At 45.1% G+C, this 21,993-nt stretch overlaps 1 protein-coding gene across 9 annotated transcripts in view; it reads right to left on the bottom strand.

The window, feature by feature from the left end:
* The window catches only part of DENND1A (DENN domain containing 1A), a 269,468-nt gene that overhangs the window by 24,518 nt on the left and 222,957 nt on the right, over positions 1 to 21,993 (bottom strand). For 5 of the 9 annotated variants that reach the window (XM_081847500.1, XM_081847496.1, XM_081847499.1 and 2 more), the window contains 4 exons: positions 20,669 to 20,740; positions 19,321 to 19,377; positions 10,388 to 10,519; positions 108 to 164 (listed from right to left, as the gene is read on the bottom strand). In XM_081847500.1, the coding sequence (XP_081703626.1) occupies positions 108 to 164; positions 10,388 to 10,519; positions 19,321 to 19,377; positions 20,669 to 20,740 (318 nt within the window). The remainder of the gene's footprint in view (positions 1 to 107; positions 165 to 10,387; positions 10,520 to 19,320; positions 19,378 to 20,668; positions 20,741 to 21,993) is intronic. The other 4 variants (XM_081847502.1, XM_081847498.1, XM_081847501.1 and 1 more) reach the window with 1 other exon arrangement.

Consider the following 21,993-nt stretch of genomic DNA (forward strand, 5'->3'; position numbering starts at 1 on the left):
CGGTTCCCTTTTGGGCTTGGCAAGGCCCACCAAGCAGGATTTAGTAAGGCTATGGAGAGCGCAGGGTTAAAGGTGGCAGCAGAAAGGAAGAACGGCCAGCTACTCACGGGCCTGGAGGAGCGGTGGATCTTGGGAGGAGGTGGTCTTGCTGGTCGGGTGCTTAGCTGTGGCATCAAAGCGGAAACTTCAGTCATCAGCAAATACAATGCACACTGGACATTGCTGCATGCTAAATACGCAGTGCCTTAAGGCCTCCTTGAGATGCGCCCCCAAGCTTTTCGCAGCTGACAGGTCTAACACCCCTACAGGGCAGGTGCGAGTAAATGGGGTGAGGAACCATCTCTAGTCCATTTCAGGAGCCCTTTGGGGGGATTAGACAAAGTCACAGAGGCAGTGGTAGTGGTCTATCAGTGGATACTGGATGTGACTCCTCAATGGAGCATCCTTGTTCAGAGGCAGTCTACCTGAATACCAGCTGTTTGGAGGGGTGAGGGGAGAGGCATCAGGGGAGGGCTGTTGCCCTTCTGCCCTGCTTGCTTCTCAGAGGAGGCATCCAGTTGGACACTGTAGGAAGAAGGGCGCTAGACCGGACTGACTTTCGGTCTGACCCAGAACAGCTGCTCTTACATTCTGGGAAAACCGTGCATTATATTATATCTTTTAAGATTTATAACACAGACACAGGCCAAAATACAGCACTGCAGTCACTGTGAACGTCATTTAGAAGTGTGGTGCTTTTGCAAGCCTTGAAATGTGGAGAATCTGGCTGCATCTTGCCCAGCCTGGAGCCATCCAGCTTTGTTTAGCTGCAACTTCCATCAGCCCCAATTTCAGTCCAAAACAGCTGGAGGGCACCAGGTTGGGAAGCCAGCTCTATAAAGGAGCAGAAAGACTAAAACCTTCACTGCACCCCTGTGCTCTGCTCCATGCAGGGGTCTGCAGAACGGTTAGCAAAACCAAAAACGCTGTACTTTAAGGAAAGCTGATGGGATTTTCTCCCCCCCCCCCCCGCCTGCTTTGTCATGAGAAAATGCAAAGAGCTGCCCATGGCAGCCCCTGGGGAATTCTGCAGTGCCCAGACACTCCCCAGCCTCTATGAAAAGTTAAGGGCTAGAAGCCTGCTTTTTTTAAATGACGAAAGAAGACCAGAGATCCTCTGGGCATGGACCGTGATACTCAGCACCAAACTCCCATTTGCACAGTGCAACTGCATGGAATGTTTCCCCCTCCTGCCCACATGTAGGACTGGCCACAGGGGACGCATCTCATTCTCCCCGCATTTGAAACATCGTAGTCATGGCCACTGCTGGAATGGAGGTGGCCTGTGAGGAAGGCCCATCTTTCTCTGGCAAGGCAAGTAACAAGGGGGAGCAGAAGGAAGGTGAGCGAGCGAGTCCGACACCCACCCACCCACTCCCACAGTGCTTTCTCTATTCAAGTTCAGGAGCCCCCCCCCCGTCATACTGCAAACACATATTCAAAGGACGTGAAAATTATATTTACTAAAACCAGCATCTGATTTGCAGTTAATTTGTTGATGCAGCAAAACACATTGTTTCCAAAAGGTCAGAAGTGGAAGCTGTGGTGGAACATCAGCCTAATTACCTGTGCTACATAGATGAGGCTGTGGATGTCCACGCTGGTGCTGCTGAAGGCAGCTAAATTACTGTCTCAGGCCTGTTGTCAAAGGAACAGGCAGTGGGGTCTCCGGAAGGGAGGTGGGGCGGAAAGCTTCCCGGCTCTTCGGATGGCTGCCGCGATGCACTCTGCATGCGCCCGCTGCGAGGGCATTGGGCAGGAGCCTTGGCCTGAGCCCAGAGATGGTGATGGTGTGGATTTCACACCACTTCTCCAGGGTCTGAAGACACTGCCTTTGATCTCGAAAAGCCCCAGATAGGATGTTGGCTTCCTACCCTCCTTTCTTGTAAAAAGAAGAGCTCGCCTGGGGTCCCAGAGAGAACGCTGGGTATCCAACTCCCATCAGCCCCAGACAGCGTCCTCAACAGGAGCTGGAGTCCAGAAACATCTGGAGAGCCACATGTTCCTCATCACTACCCTGTATCAGCAAAGGACAACCCCCTGCCACCCTATGTTACCATATTTGTAACCTGCACAATAGATAAGAAACACAGCAGAGAGCTCTGAGCTCTCCTGAAGTGATGGGCGGGGGTCTTCTCCAGGCAGCTCCTGCTTTATTCACTGCTACCAGTGAATAAATCTAAGGAAGTCAGATTACCCTCAACCAGAGCCAGGGCCTTTTCAACTCTGGCTCCGGCCTGGTGGAACGCTCTGTCTCATGAGACCAGGGCCCGGCGGGATCTGATTTCTTTCTGCAGGGCCTGTAAGACAGAGTTGTTCCGCCTGGCCTTTGACTTGGAGTCAAATTAATTTCCTCCCCCTCTTTCTTTTTCCTTTCTCCTCCTGTGATGTGGCTGCATTTTAATTGTTTTAACGTTTTAATGTTGTATTTTAATCTTGTTTTTAAGTTGTATACATTCAACTCATTTTTATTATTGGTTGTTAGCCGCCCTGAGCCTGGCCTTGGCTGGGGAGGGCGGGGTATAAATAAAAATTATTATTATTATTATTATTATTATTATTATTATTATTATTACCAGCGGAGGGCTTCTGCCCGCCCATCAATGGCAACTTTGAGGACAATGGATGGGGCTTCCTAGTGCAGAATAACAGTGACTAACAGGGTTCCATAAAATAACGTATAAACTGTGGAGAAAGCAGAAAGCAGAGGTTTTCCCCCTCTCTCTCAACACTTGGGTGGATGGTGGTTAATAGATTGAGGTTGAATCCCAACAAGACAGAAGTACTGTTTCTGGGGGACGGGGGTGGGCAGTGGGAGGCATCTGCGTGACAATATGGGAAACAGGATGTTGAACCAGTTAGGCCTTTCACCTAACTACAGGGAACCAGGCAGAGGGCCTTCTCAGTAGTGGCGCCCGCCCTGTGGAACTCCCTCCCATCAGATGTCAAGGAAATAAACAACTATCTGACTTTTAGAAGACATCTGAAGGCAGCCCTGTTCAGGGAAGTTTTTAATAACTGATGTTGTATTTTTAACCTTCTGTTGGAAGCCGCCCAGAGTAGCTGCGGAAATTATTATTATTATTATTATTAATAATAATTATTATTATTATTATTATTATTATTATTATTATTATTATTATTATTCAGACCCAGCAGGGCTCTTTTTACGTTCTCAAAAGGAAATATTGAAAAACAATGGAAGGCAGCACATATCAATCAAGTTTTCAGCTGTCCACAGAATTCTTACTTCTCCACTTCTCTCAAGTGGAAACATCCTTTTTTGGATAACCTCATGCTCCTTCCTATTTGAAATTTAAAAATGGTGAAAAGATGAGAGGAAAAGCATCCTATTTTAGGTAATACAAGTATCACCAAAAGTTGTCATCCGTCAGATAGTGATAAAAGCACACCTGTGCATGGTCCCAGCTGCACAGTTCAAAGCCAACAGCAAACACCTCCAAAGCAGATGGACAAGACCTTCCCATCATAACCACAAATTGGATACCCCCACCCGAAAGCCATGGAAGAGTCTGGGTTTGTGACATATGTCAGATTCTGAACAAAAGTCAAAGGCAAAACAGTGAATTGGCTGGATTCCAAGTCATGGCCGATGGGATATAAAAGCACACTGCATGGATGCACTGTGCAGCCTTATTTGTGCCTCCCACAGATCCCCATATCCCCCGCCCCCCAAGCCCAGCTTAGATCATGACCTCCTTGCTTACCAAGGCCCAGCAACCTCCTAAAGGCCTTGCTATCGTGGTTGGAATTTACTTATTTATTTAGAATGTCAATGCCTTTGGGGCAGTCTTACAGAATCAGACTGAAAGTCCAACTTTCCGGTGGTGGCCTCCCCAGACATGGAATGCTCTCCCCAGGGAAGTATGCCTGGCACCTTCACTGTACTCCCTTTCCAGCAACTTTTAGTGGCGTTGCACACATTATTATATGGTTTTATTTGCTGCTACTGAAATTTCATGTTGCTTTTTGCTGTTTTACTGATTGATGATCTGTATGTTTTATTGTTCTAAGCCACCCAGAAAAAAGAGTGAGTGAGCAGCATATAAATAATGAAAATAAGTAAATGTTGTTGTTTAGTCGTTTAGTCGTGTCCGACTCTCCGTGACCCCATGGACCAGAGCACGCCAGGCACTCCTGTCTTCCACTGCCTCCCGCAGTTTGGTCAGACTCATGCTGGTAGCTTCGAGAACACTGTCCAGCCATCTCGTCCTCTGTCGTCCCCTTCTCCTTGCGCCCTCCATCTTTCCCAGCATCAGGGTCTTTTCCAGGGAGTCTTCTCTTCTCATGAGATGGCCAAAGTCTTGGAGACTCAGCTTCAGGATCTGTCCTTCCAGTGAGCACTCAGGGCCGATTTCCTTCAGAATGGAGAGGTCTGATCTTCTTGCAGTCCATGGGACTCTCAAGAGTCTCCTCCAGCACCAGAATTCAAAAGCATCCATTCTTCGGCGATCAGCCTTCTTTATGGTCCAGCTCTCACTTCCATACATCACTATTGGGAAAACCATGGCTTTAACTATACGGACTTTAAGTAAATACCGATTACTTAATTAAAAGCACTGCTGTGCCTTCTGCTCCTTCAATATACACTGCTGCATAAGGTTAAGAGTTCTGGGCCAGGAGCTGGAAGAGACCGGGGTTCAAATCCCCCCCCCCCCCACTACCATGAAGGCCACCGGGTGACCCTGGGCAAGGGACTGCATATCTCAGCGTAGCCTACCTCACAGGGCTACTGTGGAGATTCAAAGAGGATGGGGGAAACCATGGGCGCCACTTAGAGAAAAAGGTGGGATATAAATGCAACTAACAAACAAGCAAACTGCTTCCCAGACGCTTGTCTAGAGCATGAGCTCAATTCATTTTTGGCAGGGTGGGGGAGGGGACAAGAGGGGGAAATTGCTCAGAAAGTCTTTCCAAGTTCCTGAAGCGTGACAGTTGAAATGCCACCAAGAACCAGCAGACGTCCACAAGAAAGTCGTTGTGGGCTCCCCTCAAAGACAAAAAAACAACAGCAGAGAGGTCAGCTCCTCAAAACCTGGAACACATTCAGCCCAGCGTGCCCAGAAAACCTGTCCATCTCTGGCTTCAGCAGAGTTTAAAATCACACAGCTAATAGGTTAACAACTGTTTTTCTTCTGCTTCAAATGAAGAATATCAGGAAGCCGGGGGAATATTCGGCTTTCCAATTTGTACCGACTGCTCAGTGCTCCCTGCAATGTGTGTTTGACAGGGCTGACATTTTGTACTGCTGTGAGACAGGGGGAGTATGTGTGACATTTTTATTCATGGTGGCGTACGCCCTTGTAATGATCAGCCCCGGTCGATGTGCTTACTGCAGCAGCCCCCAAGCCCTCGGAGAACAAACAGGAGTCGAAGGTACCAGCAGTTCGGCTGCCTTGTTAGACACCGCCAGGATCCTAACGAAGAGCAAATGCTGGAAAATTTCACTGTCAAATCCTCAAGGACACTGTCAGCAGAGAGCTAACTGCATATATTTCTCATTTAAAACAAGGAAAATTCACCAATTGTGCATTAAGCAAAAGACAAAAAGCCACACCAGGTTTTTAAACTTCCTCGCCTTTTCTTCTTTTTAAAGCTGGTCATTCTTGCAGCTTCTCATGGGGAGCTGCTGGTTGCCAGGATCAATGCTGGAATACACGTCTACAAAACCCAAGGCACACCAGCTGATTTAAGATGAATACCAACAGACATGAGCTTGATTATCTGGGGAGGAACAGAACAGTCTCTCCTCTCCTGCAGATGGAGTCATATATATATAAAACTATCATTCCGGAAACATGCCAGCTTGCTGAGCTCTTGGTTGTGTTAGCACAAGAGTATGGAAGTTCAGAGGGGTTTGGGCAGAGACCCATCAGCAAGCCAACCGTCTGCCCAATTTACTTGAGGCAGAAGATTGCTGTGATGCTCACTGTTCCACTGTGTTATGCGTGTGTGCATAAGGAAAGCAACTTGGCTGGGGTCAAGTGAGCCTCACTCTACCACTCACTACTGGCCTCAATGACCAAGTTTTGCATTTTGCAAATGTATTTGGCTGTCCTTCCTTGTTTCCCTCCTCATACCCCCAACCTCCCAATCTTCTCAAAGCAACAGGCTACCAGCTGAGAACTGCAGAACAGCCTTCCCACAAGGAGGCAATAGCCTGCAGAGCTCTGTCCCACCCCAGGCTGTACTTTCTTCAAGCGAGCGAACTGTTCAGGGGAAGAGGGATAAGCACCGCTTAGTGTACTCTCTGGAAGAGCAAGGCTTCCACTGAGAATCCAGGCACATCTTCCTTAGGCTTCCCGATGGGTCAGGCATGTCACAGGCATGGCTTAAGGCTGTAACAAGAGTGCGACTGATGGCAAAAACTTCTCCTCCCCCTCGTTTCTGTGGCAGAGTCTGGGTGGAGCTTCACAGGTTTGCACCAAACATGTCATGATGGGCTCCTCTTTAGCACATTCTGCAACAAGATTTCACTTTCAGACGCATTTTTGCCACATAACTGGGGGGGTTCCTGTAGGGATTACATCCTTTCTCTCCCGCTCACTGGGGGATAAGGACTGAGCAGCACGCATGTGTACTATTACACTGGAGAAGGAAAACTGTTTGACAAACAGCTTCAAAAGTAGAAAAATATATATCTCAAAATGGAAACAGATGACTTTTTCCTCCCATCAGCCAGTTATGACCCAGCCGCAGAGTCGCACAGCTGTGAAACTGTTTCATGCTACATTCTGTACAGCATCCCTCTAGGGACACTTCCTGCAGTGGTCAAGAGACCAGGGTATGGAAGTCAGAACCGCCAGCTAAAGGTTGCAACTTGAGCAATAATGGAAATTAAGAACTGGTCTAGACACACGCAGCTCTTCTAGCTCCTTGATCTTGAACTCAAAGCTCCATAAACAGGCAAGAGAATGTTGCAGGTTTGGCTGCTTCAGATTTAACACGCTCAAAAGATTCTAAATACCACCAATTCCCTGCCTTGCCCCGTAGCCACATGGTGCAAAGCGACAGGAACTGCAGCCGTCCCCACTCCCAAAGAGGTTTCAAGCCCCGGAACTGAGCAAAGGCAGCAAACAGGGTTCTCTCCACACAGCCTGACGGCTGCAATTCTCAAGATAGGGGCTTAGCTAGCTTAGAATCAATAGAATTGTAGAGTTTGAAGAGGTAATGTAGCCTAACCCATGGAAATGCAGGAATCACAACTAAAGAATCTCGGGCAGATGGCCACCCAACCTCTGTTTCAAAACATCCGCCACCTTCTGAAGCATCTCATTCCACTCCCAAACAGCTTGTCTTGCTTTTTGCGGGAAGAGTAATGCTGTGGTGACCTTGCTTTCCCAGGCTGCCTGAGAATCTGCTGCGAAACAACTGCAGAGCCAGAAATGCTCCCATGGCACACAGAAGAAAACCTCCAGCTGGACAGAGCAAGACGTGGCCCAGGTCACCCTGAAGCTGCCTGGTCATCTAAGCTGGACTTGGGCCCCTTTGCCAGCAGAGTGATGACAAGGACCAAGCGGGGCACAAGACGCACACCACTGGCTGCTGCCAGCTACAGCCAGGCAAGCCCTAATGAGTTAAAATTAAATGTTGCCGTTGGCTCGCCAGCCCTGTCCCTCCTCCCCTTCAGCTAATCTGTCACTTAATGAAGAAAAGGCCCGCTTGCTTGGTGGCGTAGGACAGGGAGAGCCGAGCTGCCGGCTCACTTTCAGCAAGCTGATTAAGGATTTCAACCCACAGCAGCCAGCAGACGTCTCCCAGAAAAATAAATAGACTGTATGCAAATGTGTTTGTCACTCTGACAGCATATCTCAATTAAGGCGTCTTGCTGGGGCTGGAGGGCTGAGGAGCTGCCACAGCCACAGCAAGCCAGCCTGCGCTACTGATATGTAACGCAGCCAGGGTGGTGTTGTGGTGAAGAGTGTTGGAACAGGACTTGGGAGACCAGGGTTTGAATCCCCGCTTGGCCTCAGAAGTTCCCTGGGTGGCCTTGGGCCAGTCCTTGCCTCCCAGCCCAGCCTGCCTCACAGGGTTGCTGTTCCAAGGATAAAACCAGGAGGGGAAGCACCATGTACCCCACCTCGAGCTCCTCTGGAGGAAAAGGTGGTTTATAAGAATAACAAATAAGAAGAAGAAGATTGGGGAGGAGAGGCGCTTGACCCTGACCAACACAAATGCATTTTCTGAATAAAGGATGTCAGGATGAGAACAGACATGGGTAGCAAGGAATAACTGAGGAAGTGAACACCCTTCTTTCACATCTTCCTCTCGTTCTGGGAATGTGCAAACCGCTCCACCCTCACCTGGATTTTCACTCCTTTTTAATTATCTGTATGAGGCACTTAAAATGCAACATTAAACTTAAAATAATAATAATACTGGGGTTTCTACTCACATCTCCACACTAAAACCCATCCCTTCTCAGGAAAAATGCTTTGACAGCTTTTAATCCGAATTATCACCAAGCTATAAATGTGGACAAAGGTTTGGCAGAATGTGGCGTCTGCAATTTAAGGACGGTCGTTAATGTGTTTCTCTTGAGGAGAGACCCAAACCAGCGGAAGAAACAAAGGCAAAGAAAGTGGGAGTGGAGAGTTACTGTAAAAACTACATCATTTTGGAACAATCTCCTTCTGCCTTATTAACCCACCCTGCTAACAGCAGCAGCACACAGATTTTCTACTCCCCATGTAAATCCTTTGTGTGCAATATACCAGACACAAACTGACTTTGCTTGGTGATTTCTGAAAAGTAGTTGTCTTCTAATGATGAATGGAGAAGAGGGACATTGCTATTTGTTAGAATAAAAAAGGAGCTGTTGGAGCACAGCCCAAAAGCTCTCAGGGTCCCCTGGAAGACACATGAGGCCACCACCATCTTCTGAAGCTAAGCATGTCTGAGCCTGGTCAGTGCCTGAAAGGGGTGACTGCCTGGGAACTACATGTTTGCTGCCTTGGGTTCTATGACAGAAGGAAGGAAATAAGTGTAAGAAAGCAAACGAAGCAAACCTGTATTGATAAACAAAGCGGAAGGGAGATACATTCCTGCAACACAAGAGCAACTGATCTCAAACCCATTCACTCACGCAGAGAAAAATACTCCAATAGCTGGGCAAATACAGAAGTTTCATTAGGAGGCTCTGAAGCCCCGTTCTAAATATACATGTCTCTCTCCATGTGTGTATGTTAGAGAGTGAGTGAGGTTTGCATAAAAGCAGCCATTATAAAGATACACCAGTGAATGATTGCATCTTATGCATAAGGAGACATGAGTTTTCAAACCTGTGTGTGCATTTAAATGAAAATATTTGGTGCCTTAATGTGGCATCCAACACTACTGTTGTTTAAAAGCATTAAAGCGTTTAAAAATAATAGTGCTATTTCAGTATTCAGTATAATTATACCTACCGTCACATGGACACTTGGAGAAATCAGGTATTAATTCACACCTGCCCTTTAATATTTAAACTTCACAGACTAGTACGGAAGATTAGATTAAAATTAAAACTGGGGCCAACAAATCTTGTGACAACAAAAAGTGAACCCATCACACTTCTCTCCCACCCCCACCCCCGCCAAGGCGAAAGCTAGAAAGTTGATCTCAGTAGTTTTGTATACGTTTCTCTAATTATTATCTGCTCCAATCCTGGCTAAGTTTCACAAATATATTGCCAGGGCCATAATAAAAATAACCAGCCTACAGAGCACCAGAGTCAATACAGAAATATGCTATTAAAGAACCATTAATTGATTTTCCAACCACAGTTCATTGCTTTTTCTGTTCAAAGTGTGCCGAAGTGCTTATTATAATAAGCCGCTCGCTGCTGACACTAATAATTGGGCTAGATAACAGAAGACACCTTAAACGGAGTCACAGGGAAGGAAAAAGCTGTCGCCTCCGCGATGGAACCGGCAGGATGCTTCCCCTTTCCAGGTTAATACATGGCAAGAGATCCTCAGAAGTATGAGCAAGAGAAACACAGGCAGGGGCATGCTATGCAAGCCTTGTGAGGGCTTCAGATCTGAGTCAGCTGCCACTTCCAACTTTAAAGCAAGACACTTGTGCGAAGCAGAAGATGCTGCACAGCTCCAAATTCAGGTGTCTTTGTAGCGATGTGCAAAGTCTGGTTTTGTGCACACAATAACCCTTTCACACAACATGGATTGCCCGTGATCCAACAGATTTTGGGGCTGCACATGACCCAGAACTGCTTGGCTTCCCAGGGACCAGTATGAGTCTGTGTGTGCATCTTCCTACAGAGAAAGCAAAAAGGAAGCCAAGGTGTTTGAATCATGCACTTCAAATAATTCCGACCTCCCCCACGTACCTGCCCAAAGTGCACAGTGATTGGCCTTCTGTCCTCGTGGAGTCTGGGATCTCTTTGTTCAGCCAGTGGGGAAGGAGTTGTCCATGGCAGGGAGTTTTCTGGCACAGTGGAGCAGCCGTTCTCTGCAACGTCCTGTATGGTAGGAAATGGTGAATTGCATGGCCAGGAACACTCTTGATTAAGGGCGAGGGGCAAAAAGGAAGGACTCGGGGATAAAACTGACTGAACAAGTTTTGATGTTAGGAATGACAACAGCAACAACAACAACAACAAAAAAGCATAGATAAAAGAAACCAATTAGCATATAAGCCACAGCCACACTTTTGTTCTTTCACAAGTTATATAAAAACTCAACACACATGCTACAGAATAACAAAATATCCCCCAAATTCCAACTTTGGATGAAGTGGCCCTAAGTAAATACATAAAATTAATCAGACACATAAAGACGGTCCACCAAAGACAAACCATTGCACAATCCAAAACAAAGCATATGGAATAACAAGACCTGCTGGAGCAGAGCCAGGCTGGCGTCTGCAAGGGAAAGTCCTGTCTCACAAACCTATTGGAATTCTTTGAGAGCATATTGTTAAGAGCTTGTGGGGTGCCATGAACACCCTTTCTAATTCCTGGACCCTCCCTTCTAAGTCCTGGGTGCTAGACACTGGATTTAACATGTTAAAATCAAGCCAGCCTGGCTTTCTGTGCTCAAGAGATCACCTGACAGAGGGGCCATTAGAAGAGAACAAAAGGGAAGATGAGGAACCATTAAGGGACACAAAGGAGTGGCTGTATGCCAGAGGGTAGAGAGGTAAGGTCCCTCCCTCAGCTCTAAGACAGCAGAGACAAAGCAGAGTAGAGTTTAGGAATGCAGTTGGCCTTGATGTGAGCTGAAGGGAAAAGGTGGCAGTCTGTTAAACGCAGTAAGCTGCAGCAGAGGGAGCTGGGCCACGGGAGAAGAAACCTCTTGGAGAGTTAATGCTGTGAGCATCTCCATCGTAGGCTTATGTAAATAAGCCATATATCCTAAAGACACCACAGTCTCCGCTGTGTCTCATTTCCAAAGGAAACACAAACCCCAGCGAAGCACCTGGAACCTCTGGAATCTCACACCTCCCAGCATATAGCAATATAGACAGAGGCGATCTAGTTGACATTGTGTACCTGGACTTTCAAAAAGCTTTTGACAAAGTACTTCACCAAAGACTCCTAAGTAAGCTTAAGAGCCATGGAATAAGAGGAGAGGTCCTCTTGTGGTTAAGTTGCAGGAAGCAAAGAGTAGGAATAAATGGAAAGTTCTGCAAATGGAAAAAGTGGGGCCCCCTAAGGATTGGTATTGGGACCTGTGATCTAGAGAGTGAGCAGTGAGGTGGCTAAGTTTTCTAATAACACTAAATTGTTCAGAGTTGTTAAAACAAAAAGATTGTGATGGACCTCTGCAAACTGAGTGAGTGGGCAGGAAAATGGCAAATTCAATTCAATGAAAACAAAGTGAGGGACGTTGGAGCAAAAAAAAAAAAAAACCCTGAATTTCACATATGTGCTCATGGGGTCTGAAGTGGAGGTGACAGACCAGGTGTGAGACCTTGGGGTCATAGTGGAAAGATTGAGGAAGTGTGCAGTGGCTCTGTGTGAACAAAGCTAATTCCATGCTAGGGATCATTAGGTAATGAATTGAAAATAAAACTGCCAATATCATAGAGCCATTATATAAATGTCTGGTGTGACCACATCTGGAGCAGAAGTAGTAGTAGTAGAACTCCACCCATCTGACAGAGTTGCCCCAGCTACTCTGTGTACAGTTCCGGTCACTACACCGCAAAAAAGGATATTGTAGAATTGGAAAAGGTAATCAAATTTATTTTAATACTGATGCAGAAGTGGGTTGTTACCTGTGAGGGAAAGCAAGAGGAAACAAGGAGGACCATTTTGTAGTATCTGCCAGCAGTTAATTTTAGATAGTTCAAGAAGAGGCACAGAAGTTGAGGGCTTGCAATAAAGTAAAAGTCCACAGAGGGTTTACCAACCATATTCTTAGAAATGCTTTGTATAAGGTATGAAATAGATATCAGTAAAAAAATTAAATATGGAAACTAATTGGGCAACATATACTCACTTATTAAGAGAAGATCAAGGACAATTAAAATTAAAATCATTTGAGGAGATAAGACACTATCTTACCGATTGGCTCCAATTTCATCAATTAAATAATGTTTTCAATTCGATTAAAAAATTAGGTTTTGGAAAAGAAGAAATTACAAAAAGCATTATTAAAAAACAGCAAGAAATTATTACCCAAAACTTATGATTTGATACTAGAATGGGAATTAAAAGAGAAATAAATAAAATAAGTAATGGTCTAATGGGCCCAAGACATCGGCCATGTAATACAGAAAGAACACTGGGAAAGACTTTTGAAGTTGGGTATAAAATTTACCGCCAGCCATTCCATAAAAGAGAACAAAATGAAACTGTTTTATAGGTGGTATATGGCACCCTCCAAACTTGCCAAAATATGTAAGTTAAAATCTAATCTATGCTGGAAGTGTGAGGAGGTGGAGGGGACTATGATACATGCATGGTGGGGCTGCAAAAAAGTTAAAAGATTCTGGGGATGTCTCTACAATGACGTAAAAAAGATGTTAAAAATTTCTATAGAGAAAAAACCGGAAGTGTACCTATTGGGTATCTTAGGAAAGGACATCCCACAAGATAAGAAAAAAATATTCTTATATGCCATAGCCGCAGCCAGACTACTCCTTGCAAGTGACTGGAAAGGAAATGTTATCCCCCACAAAGGAAGATTGGATCTGTAATTTAAGTGAATTCATAGAGTTGGTGAAGTTAACAGCAACCATAAGGCATCAGACTAATCAGAATTTAAGGTCAGAATGGCAATGCTTTGAGGATTACATGAAGAAACATATTCTAAGGATAATATGTTGGTATGTATAGACTAAGTTTGTAAAGTAGAACACGAAAAAGGTAATATATTAAGGATATTAAGGATGACCAAAAGACGCCATGTTAGTAAGAATCTAAAGATTAAGAGATGATGAGTATTGGGGGAGGGAACCCACATGGGTGCATGATTTGGTTTCTGTCTTTGTTTCTGGTTATTTATTTTTGTTATTATTTTGTGTTGTTATTGGTAACTGAATATTGTGTACCTTTGGAAAATAAAATAAAATTGGGGGGGGGGAGAAGTCGAGGGTTTGCTATCGAGGCCCCTTAAAGCTGCAGTTGACATGTTATGGGAGCCTGAGAATGGTCAGGTCAGGAGTGTAAAGCCCTATTGTGGATGTTTGCCCTTGGAGAGCCAGTGCTTGAACTGAATCCCAACCCATCTGAGCACCCCCTGGTGGATATTTTAAACATTCACTGGCCAGCAATAGATCTCTGTTGGCTACAGAAAGACCTCTACTATGATGAACACCCCCCCCCCTTGGCTTCTGTCTCCTTGTGGGGCACTTTGTTGACTGTGCACCAATTTCCTTACAATAATGCAATTTGTTACAGTAAGTTGTTGCAGGGCACACTGGTTCACTGGCTCCTTTCCCTTCTGCACATGCAAATGTCAAGTTTGATTTTTGAAAACTCTTAAAATTAAGTAAGCTGTACCCAAAGCTAACTAAATGCCATGTCCAAGCGCCTTCTAGACCCAGAGTCTCCCACAAGACTGACAGGGGAACCCAGTATTGCCTACCCTTGACCAGCAGTGACTGACTCTCCAGGGTCCCAAGCAGGGAAGGGTCCCTCTCACCACCTGCACAAGGATCCTTCTTCCTTGAGATGCTGGCGGTGCTCATATCCAAGACCTTCAGCAAGCTTGGTCTACCAGTGAGCTATGGCCCCTCCCTTGCTGGTTTTGTGAGTAATTTTGGACCTGGTGCTTAATCAAAGCAGGGATGAATCCACAAGCTTACATTTGATTTAACAGAGAATATTCAGGAAGGTAATTACAGCTCTTGCTTTCAGGACTGACCATAAGAAACAGACAAACAAACAAAACCAACCATAAATCATGTTTCATTGAAGCTTTGCAATGTGCAAATATATTTAAATGTAATGAATCAATCCATTGGTTAAAAGCGGGACAGCTGATAATATTTTTAAGTAGTCTTTAATCGATTGCTAGTAAGGAACGGTGGGAACTGACAAGCCAACACCTTTTGGCCTTTAAGAAAATTGAACTAAACTAGTGACTTGAGTTCATGGTTAGGTGAGTGTGTGCGCATGCATGCCATGTAATGAAAACATGTTGAGACGAAGCAAGATTGAGGGGCAGTCTTTGCAGAGACAGGGAGGCAGGAGCTCCTAGAAGATCAGAGAAGACTGAAAGCTTGGGACAATCAGTTGAGGAAGAAAGCCTGCAACCTGGTGATCCTCAGTTTTAAACCCCTTTGCAACAATGTCAAGGAAACAGTGCTTGGTAAATATAGAGAGAGCACTGAACGCACACATGACCCCGAAGCCAGCTGCTTTGATGGAGTGACCTTTGACATGCCCCCTCAAGTTCTACTCTTGCTCAAACACTATAATGAGACATGTAAGCTGATAGCCAATTAGAAATGATTCTTTTGGACACAGGATGACCTAACACACTCAGGTCAAACAAGACAAAGGATAGATGGACCTTATGAAGAGCTTTGTCTGCTCCAGACAGAAAAACAAGAGGACTTTTCAGACCCAGCTGGTGGAGCCACCGTCCATCAAGGCAGGCAGGAAGGGTGGCAGCGGAAATTAAAAACTTGTTAAAGAGAAGCCCCTAGACAGAAACTTTGTATGAATGGTACAATAGCCTCTTGTCTTTGTAGAACACAACAAAGTGGGCATTAGGGGGGCAGGAGCCATGGATGTAAGAGACACAACTTTGTCAAAGAGATTGAGACCATATCTGGCAGAAACGAGCAAAACAAATCAGAAAAAAAGAGGTCAATGCCATTGCTGGAACACCTTGACAGGTGGAGGAGAACAGCCCTTGTAATGGTGTAGTTTCTCAGGTGGATTTCAAGAGTACACAAGCACAGAAGGCAAAACAAAGGCCTGGTGAGAGAAGGTGAAGAATTCTGTGAGGTCCTTTTGCAAACCTCTTGAGCTATTTTTACACAGAGTGGCGCTGCAAGGTAAGGGCCCAGGTGAAGAAGTGAAGGTTCACCAACCTCCATGACCTCTTCTCATTTCAACTTGACAAGTCCTGGCGGGTTTTCCATTTTGAAGGGGTAGGGACAGACATATGTCTCCTTTGGCAATTCCATTGCTCAGGTAACACAGAGAGATGCCCTTCATCCACAGAAGAGATACAAGGAACAAAGCAACTGGAGATCCTAAGCAGCCTTTGAAAAGTCACATCAAGAACATGTAAGACGGGTGTCCAGCTGTGTCTTCTAGTTGTGTGTCCTGCAAATCGACTGAGATGTATGCATGAGCATTACAGCACAGGAGATAGTGTTCTGAAACTGTTCAGAAGAGGACAAAGAAAAGGCGCCACCGAAAAGGAGAACGAGGGCACAGAAGCAGCTGCATTCGTTTGTGGCAGCAGGAAAAAGAACTGCTCAGGTGACTAAGTGTTCATCCACCGAAGCTTATTCCAGACAGCACTGGAGAAGCATTCACTTGGGTGGTGATTCACTCTCTTAAAACATGGAAAGCCACCTGGTTGATTTGAACAGGTCACCTCCCTGGCCTTAGGCTGAGGTCTTCAACACCATACTGACCAAAGCAAGCTGCAGCTTTGACCCTAAGAACATTTGTGAAAGGGACCTCACGCTTAGAAAAAGGCCAGTCTCCTGGTGAAATATTTAAAAAAACAATGCTAGCTCTACTCATTGAAATCAATGGGCACAATTATTTATTTATTTCATAAAACTTATATACTGTAGGAAAAAACCTCAAAGCAGTTTACAAAAAAAGATTTTGAGTTCCTCTCAATTTCAACCGACTTATGTACATTCATTTCAGTATGCCTACTCTTATCAGAGCTTGGTTTGATACAACCCACTGGTCCTACAAGAAATATTTGCTCTGACATGTCGAGTTAAGCTGAGCATTCAAGAGCAGCTTCCCAAATACTTGGACAATACAGCAATGGGCCAGATGCCTACAAAGGTCCTCTGCAGGGAAGCCTCTCTTTGGAACGCCGAAGGAAACAGGCGTTGATGGGCTCCCACACTGGGGATTTTCAGAAAGCACACAACCACGTAACTTTTTATCAAGGGTTTTGAGAATGTGCAATGCTTTATATTTATTTATTTATTTATTTATTTATTTATTTATTTATTTAAATACCAGGGAGGTGCATAGCAATACAAAAACCATTAAAAGCAATACCAAACAATAATTAAAATGAGTGGCCACCCAAGGAATTTTTAAAGTAAATTGTTATATATCATTTTCTTTCTGCTTATTGTGTTATTGGTTGGTTGTTATTTCAATTGTCTACTGTCTATTGCATTTTATTGTTTTGTTGTACTGCAATGTGCCCTGGGGCCTTTGGTGAAGGCCAAGTTGCCAGTAAATATTCCCATCTCCCCGGGGTGGGGTGGGCACCTGAAGCAGTGACCCAGTGAGATCCTTCTGACTCTGTGGGTTTCTGTGGGTCTCTGCCAGATCCTTGATTCTGGAGGTTTGAGCCTCTCTTCCTTTCATATGCCAGGACAGTAAGAAGTTTTGCACAGACCAGACTCCTCCTCTCCCCCTGCCCCAGGTATATTACATATTATGCTCAGGTGTGAAGGGAAAGGAACTGCTCTCTGCCCATCCATGCAGGCACACCTTCCCCAAAGAACATCCATTTTAGGGCTAAAAATCTTTGGCTCATCAAGACGACAGTCTAACATAGAACAAGCTTCCACCCCGCTCGTACTGTGGCATTATAGGCCCCTGGAAATGGTGCATCTCAAAGGCACCGCAAAGTACAAGGGGTTGAAGGACAAGGCTTCTCTTGGAACTAGCAAATAAACTAGCAGCCTCATTTGCAGCTGGCCACTGATGCCTTCCTTTCACCATTTGCAGGGCCAGAAAACAGTGCCCTCCTCCCTCCTCCTGGCTCTTCCCTTGTGCTGCCCAATTCTACGGAGACGGGTTTCAAAAGAGACAGAGTAAGATGATAGCTTGACATGGACCACCTTCTTCCATTTGTGAAATGGGGCAAGAAAGGCTGCCTTTACTTTTATTTTATTTTTTAAAAATGTCCCTGGGCATGAAATGAAGCTGCCATGCTTTTTCTCTGTTAACAATCTTTTCCTCTCATTCATAAGGAGGCAGTGGAAATGATTGCAGATGCTTTTAAAACCCCAGACCACAAACGGAGGTGGTATGGGAAGGGAGCTCCATTCAATCTCTGCGATCATATTAGAGGAGGACCTTACATACACCAGCCTGACCTCTCCAGAGGTCAACCCAGCATTACCCATTTGCAATTCAAACCCAGAGATGGAGCAGACCAAGGGCAAAAGCAGGCTCTTGATTATATTTGAGAGGTCATCATTGCTATGCACAGTCAGAGAAAGCCGCTTTCCTGTCTTCAGCGCATTTTAAAATTCCTCCCATTGTCGTACAGAAAAGCCACTCCTTATTTGGCAACCAAGATCGTAAAGGTGAGGCTTAAGGTTTGGTTATTCCTTGCCAAAGCTGGGACACTTTTCATGTTAATGCTGGAAAATATGCAGGGGGTAGCGAGGTCAGTTTCATGGCAGCCTCAAATTAAATCGGCCAGGAGACGGGGGAACACCAGCCCAGTCTTGGGAGCTGGGGAGGGAGGCTCCCACCCTAGTCTGTCTGTCTGTCTGTCTCTCTTTTGCACACAGGCAGAATTTCACTTACAAAAGTGAAGACTGTCATTAGTGAGGGAAACCAAAGGCAGGATCTGCAGATGCCAAATGGAAAAACAGCTCAGACTGGGCTGATGGATCTATCAACAGGCCCAGCCAAAGGTTTCTTCCATAGGCAGCAAAATGGCACCAGAGATGGTGTCTGTCTAATATTAAAGACACAATCACACTTGGTTGTAGGATGCCAGCACAGCTTCTAAAGAATGCTTTAAAGGTCAAGGTAAAGGGACCCCTGACCATTAGGTCCAGTCGTGACCAACTCTGGGGTTGCGGCGCTCATCTCGCTTTACTGGTCGAGGGAGCCGGCGTTTGTCCACAGACAGCTTCTGGGTCATGTGGCCAGCATGACTAAGCCGCTTCTGGCGAACCAGAGCAATGCACGGAAACGCCGTTTACCTTCCCACCGGAGCGGTACCTATTTACCTACTTGCACTTTGACATGCTTTCAAACTGCTAGGTTGGCAGGAGAAAGAATGCTTTACCCGTTGCCAATTTTGCATGGAAACTGTTTTCCACATAGAAAATGGCGTGCAGAAACTGACCTGTAAGTTTAGCCATCACGAGTGTACATAAATTGCTGCATGGATGTTAAACAGATGCGTGTGCAACCTACGCCATCCACACAAGACTTGCCTACCGTTGCCACACAGAACTTTTTGTGCATGTGTGCAATAAATTTGTAACAACTGATGCAGCGCCAGGGATTCTCGACTTCTCTCACAGAAGAGAAAGAAAGAAAGAAAGAAAGAAGGAAAGAAAGAAAGAAAGAAAGAAAGAAAGAAAGAAAGAAGAAAGGAACAGTTCCGCGGTTTCCGCCTGAGCAAGGGGCTGCCACCTCCAATGACTTGCCTTATCTCTCCTCCTCCCTTTTTTTTTGGTGCAAGGGGCACACATCCCACATCAGGTCTTAATGTATTTGGTTTTTTTGTCTGTGAATATTTATAACAGTAGGAAAAATCCAGGACAGCTGGTAATGCATTTTGAAGTGTGTTAACAACACAGCACCACACAGCTCTCTATTGATCACATAATGCTTTTCCTGGCCAAGTAGTTCTTATACTCTTTTTTTTTTTTTTTTTTAAGAATACAAACTTCAAGTACCTTTTGCTTCAAGCGGTTTTTCACCTCCTTTATTCCCATTTTTGCATGATCTTTTGCCTGCATAGAAAAAAAAAGGGCGGAGGGAGATTAATTTAAGTCAGAAACCCTGTTCTGGCTGCAGAGGCAACTGGGCTTCATTTCCTCCCATCAAGACCCACCTTTTCTGATTACTGAGAATAGGGAGGGGTGGGGAAATTGGTCCACCAAACTGAAGACATAATGGGTATAGGAACAAATACAGATACAAGAGGTTAAAAAACAATATTTAATGAGGGGGAAAGAGATTTTGTTTGCAGAGAATACGCTGCCTCCTAAAGCCTAGGTTTCCTGCTCTATCCTCTAATTATTTTTGTGTGTGTGTTGCATGGTAAGGGTAAGGGTAAGAAGCCTGACTAGGGCAGGACCCGACTCTTAGCAGCATCTAAGGGAGGCTCATAAGCACACTTCCTGGCTTCTCTGCACCACCACTCAGAGCTTGATTCTGGATGGTGAGAGAATATCAGTTCCATAATCTATTTCGATCCATACTGGCTGAATGTAGGTTAAGGAACGATGGCAAATGTGAGTTCCACCAAAGCTCCCAACGACAATTTCCTGCCCGTGGCCTCCTGTCCTATAAAGGGCAAAGCTGGAACACAAAGGAGGAGACTCTGCTCCAGGCCGGGTCTCTGCCAACTTTGGTACGCACCTTCTGCTATGGGGCAGAAGGGGAGATGAGCTCTTGCTGGAAACCTTTTTCCTACCAGCTCCACTGTTTACTTGAGAACTTACTGGTCTCTGGTTGCAATTTAAAGTCTGAGTATCCATGTGTGACTTATCCTCAGTGCCTTTGTTAAATTTCTGCTAGAACAGCATTGCTTCCATGTACATTTCCCTAAATTCCTCCTCCTCCTGCTTCTTATCCTACTAAAGATCTAACAGCAGGTGGCAGGGCTTGCAGCAGGGGGAGGGGAGGAGAGAGAACATTCACACTGCATCACTTTCTCCTCTTCATACTGATTGTTTAGTCTTTTTCTTCCATAAAAAAAACATTTCATCCAACAGTTTTATGCCAGCACCTTGAGAACCATTTCAGTGTCTGATTGATGAAAAGCTAATAATGATTATTGCTACAGTATGTAGCTTTTATGCAGTTTCCGAGGGATTCTTCATTTTTAATCTAGTAACAAAAAATACTTTCTGTCCTGGCTTTTTAGCCCTCTATTGTTTCATGCACCTACCAGTTTGGTCAAGTTACATGACTCACACGAAGGACACATTGTGTAGCAGCAGACCGCCTGTGTGCTTAAAAGCAACCCCAGCCTTCCCCTATATATTTGCACCTCCTATGCAACTCTATGACACTTACAAACTTGTAGACTGTCTTCATGGCAGGGTTTGCCTTGGTCTTGACTGTATTCAAAATGGCACCACTTCCTTTCTGCAATGAGGAAAAGGAACAACATGGTAAACTGTTACTGGGGCAGAAGAGCCAACATAACTCCCGGTTTGGAATGCAAATTTCTGCACACACACACACACACACTAAAAAGAAGTATTGCAAACACACCTGAGCAATACAAAAGGCTTCAGGCATTTTGCTCTTAACATCCGGTTATTTAATTTCTTAAAGGAGGAAGCAGGGCGAACACTTCAACGTTTTCTTGAATAGCCAGATACGTGTTTCTAAGTTCATTGAGTTCATACTTCATTTTTGTCATATAGGAGGCTATAGCACCAAACAAATATGGTGTTAAACATGGAAGAATGTCTGAATTCTCAAAGATCACTGTAGCAGGGGAAGGAGGGGGTCAGTCTCCATTTGTAAAACCTATTTGTGTATCTATTTCACCACATGAAAATATCTGGTATCTTGAGTGTGAAGTGCCTTCTCCCACATCAGTCTGAAACTGCTTATGCCCACCGTTCTTCCACCGTTGAGAGGGAAATGAGGGCGGAACGGGGGACAGGGGAAATCCATCTCCTTCCAGAAGGGCCGAACTGCACGTACAGGAGGCACAACCAGGAAAGACGCACGAGGCTCTGATATGTCAGACAGAATAATCTAGTAGTCCAGTTAGTGCTTTATTTATTTTGCAGCTCACGTTGGCTTTTGCTGCATAATGTATTATTTTGATAAATAAAATCCAGCGTGCACAAAAGACAGATACCCTCCCTGCCAGCCCTGGCCACCCCCCACAAAGACTCACTCAGGCACAGCTATTTTTTAAAACTAATAATTAACTTTGCCCAATACTAGTTTTTAATTTACAATTAACAGTGAGCTTTATTCCAGCGAACCATATTGCAAATATTTGTGCCCTTGAGAACTGGATGATGATGATGATGATTAATTTATTAATTCATAGCACTTCTTTTTCTGCAGCTCTTGGAACACTATTTGGCATTCCAAGAGAATGTCAGAGGAGCCCGTCGGATGTTTTCACAGAGCTTCTTTTATTTGTCTCAGAACCCCGAGTGATCAAGGGTGCCCGGTCCTCATTTCCCGCCTGACAGAAACTGCTCTGCTTGGAGTAAGTTTGGGGCTTGGAAGACAGTGAGCTTGCTTCTGCTAATTATTTCTTTTGCCATTACTATCTTAAATGTGTGTAATACGGAGAGGGAGAGACTACTTAACCACAACTCCTGGGATCTATTTTGGGTCTGCTGTTCATAAATATTTATCATATGGCA

The sequence above is a fragment of the Podarcis erhardii genome (genome assembly GCF_964252035.2).
Source record: "Podarcis erhardii genome assembly, chromosome: Z".
In the NCBI taxonomy this organism is placed as follows: Eukaryota; Metazoa; Chordata; class Lepidosauria; order Squamata; family Lacertidae; genus Podarcis; species Podarcis erhardii.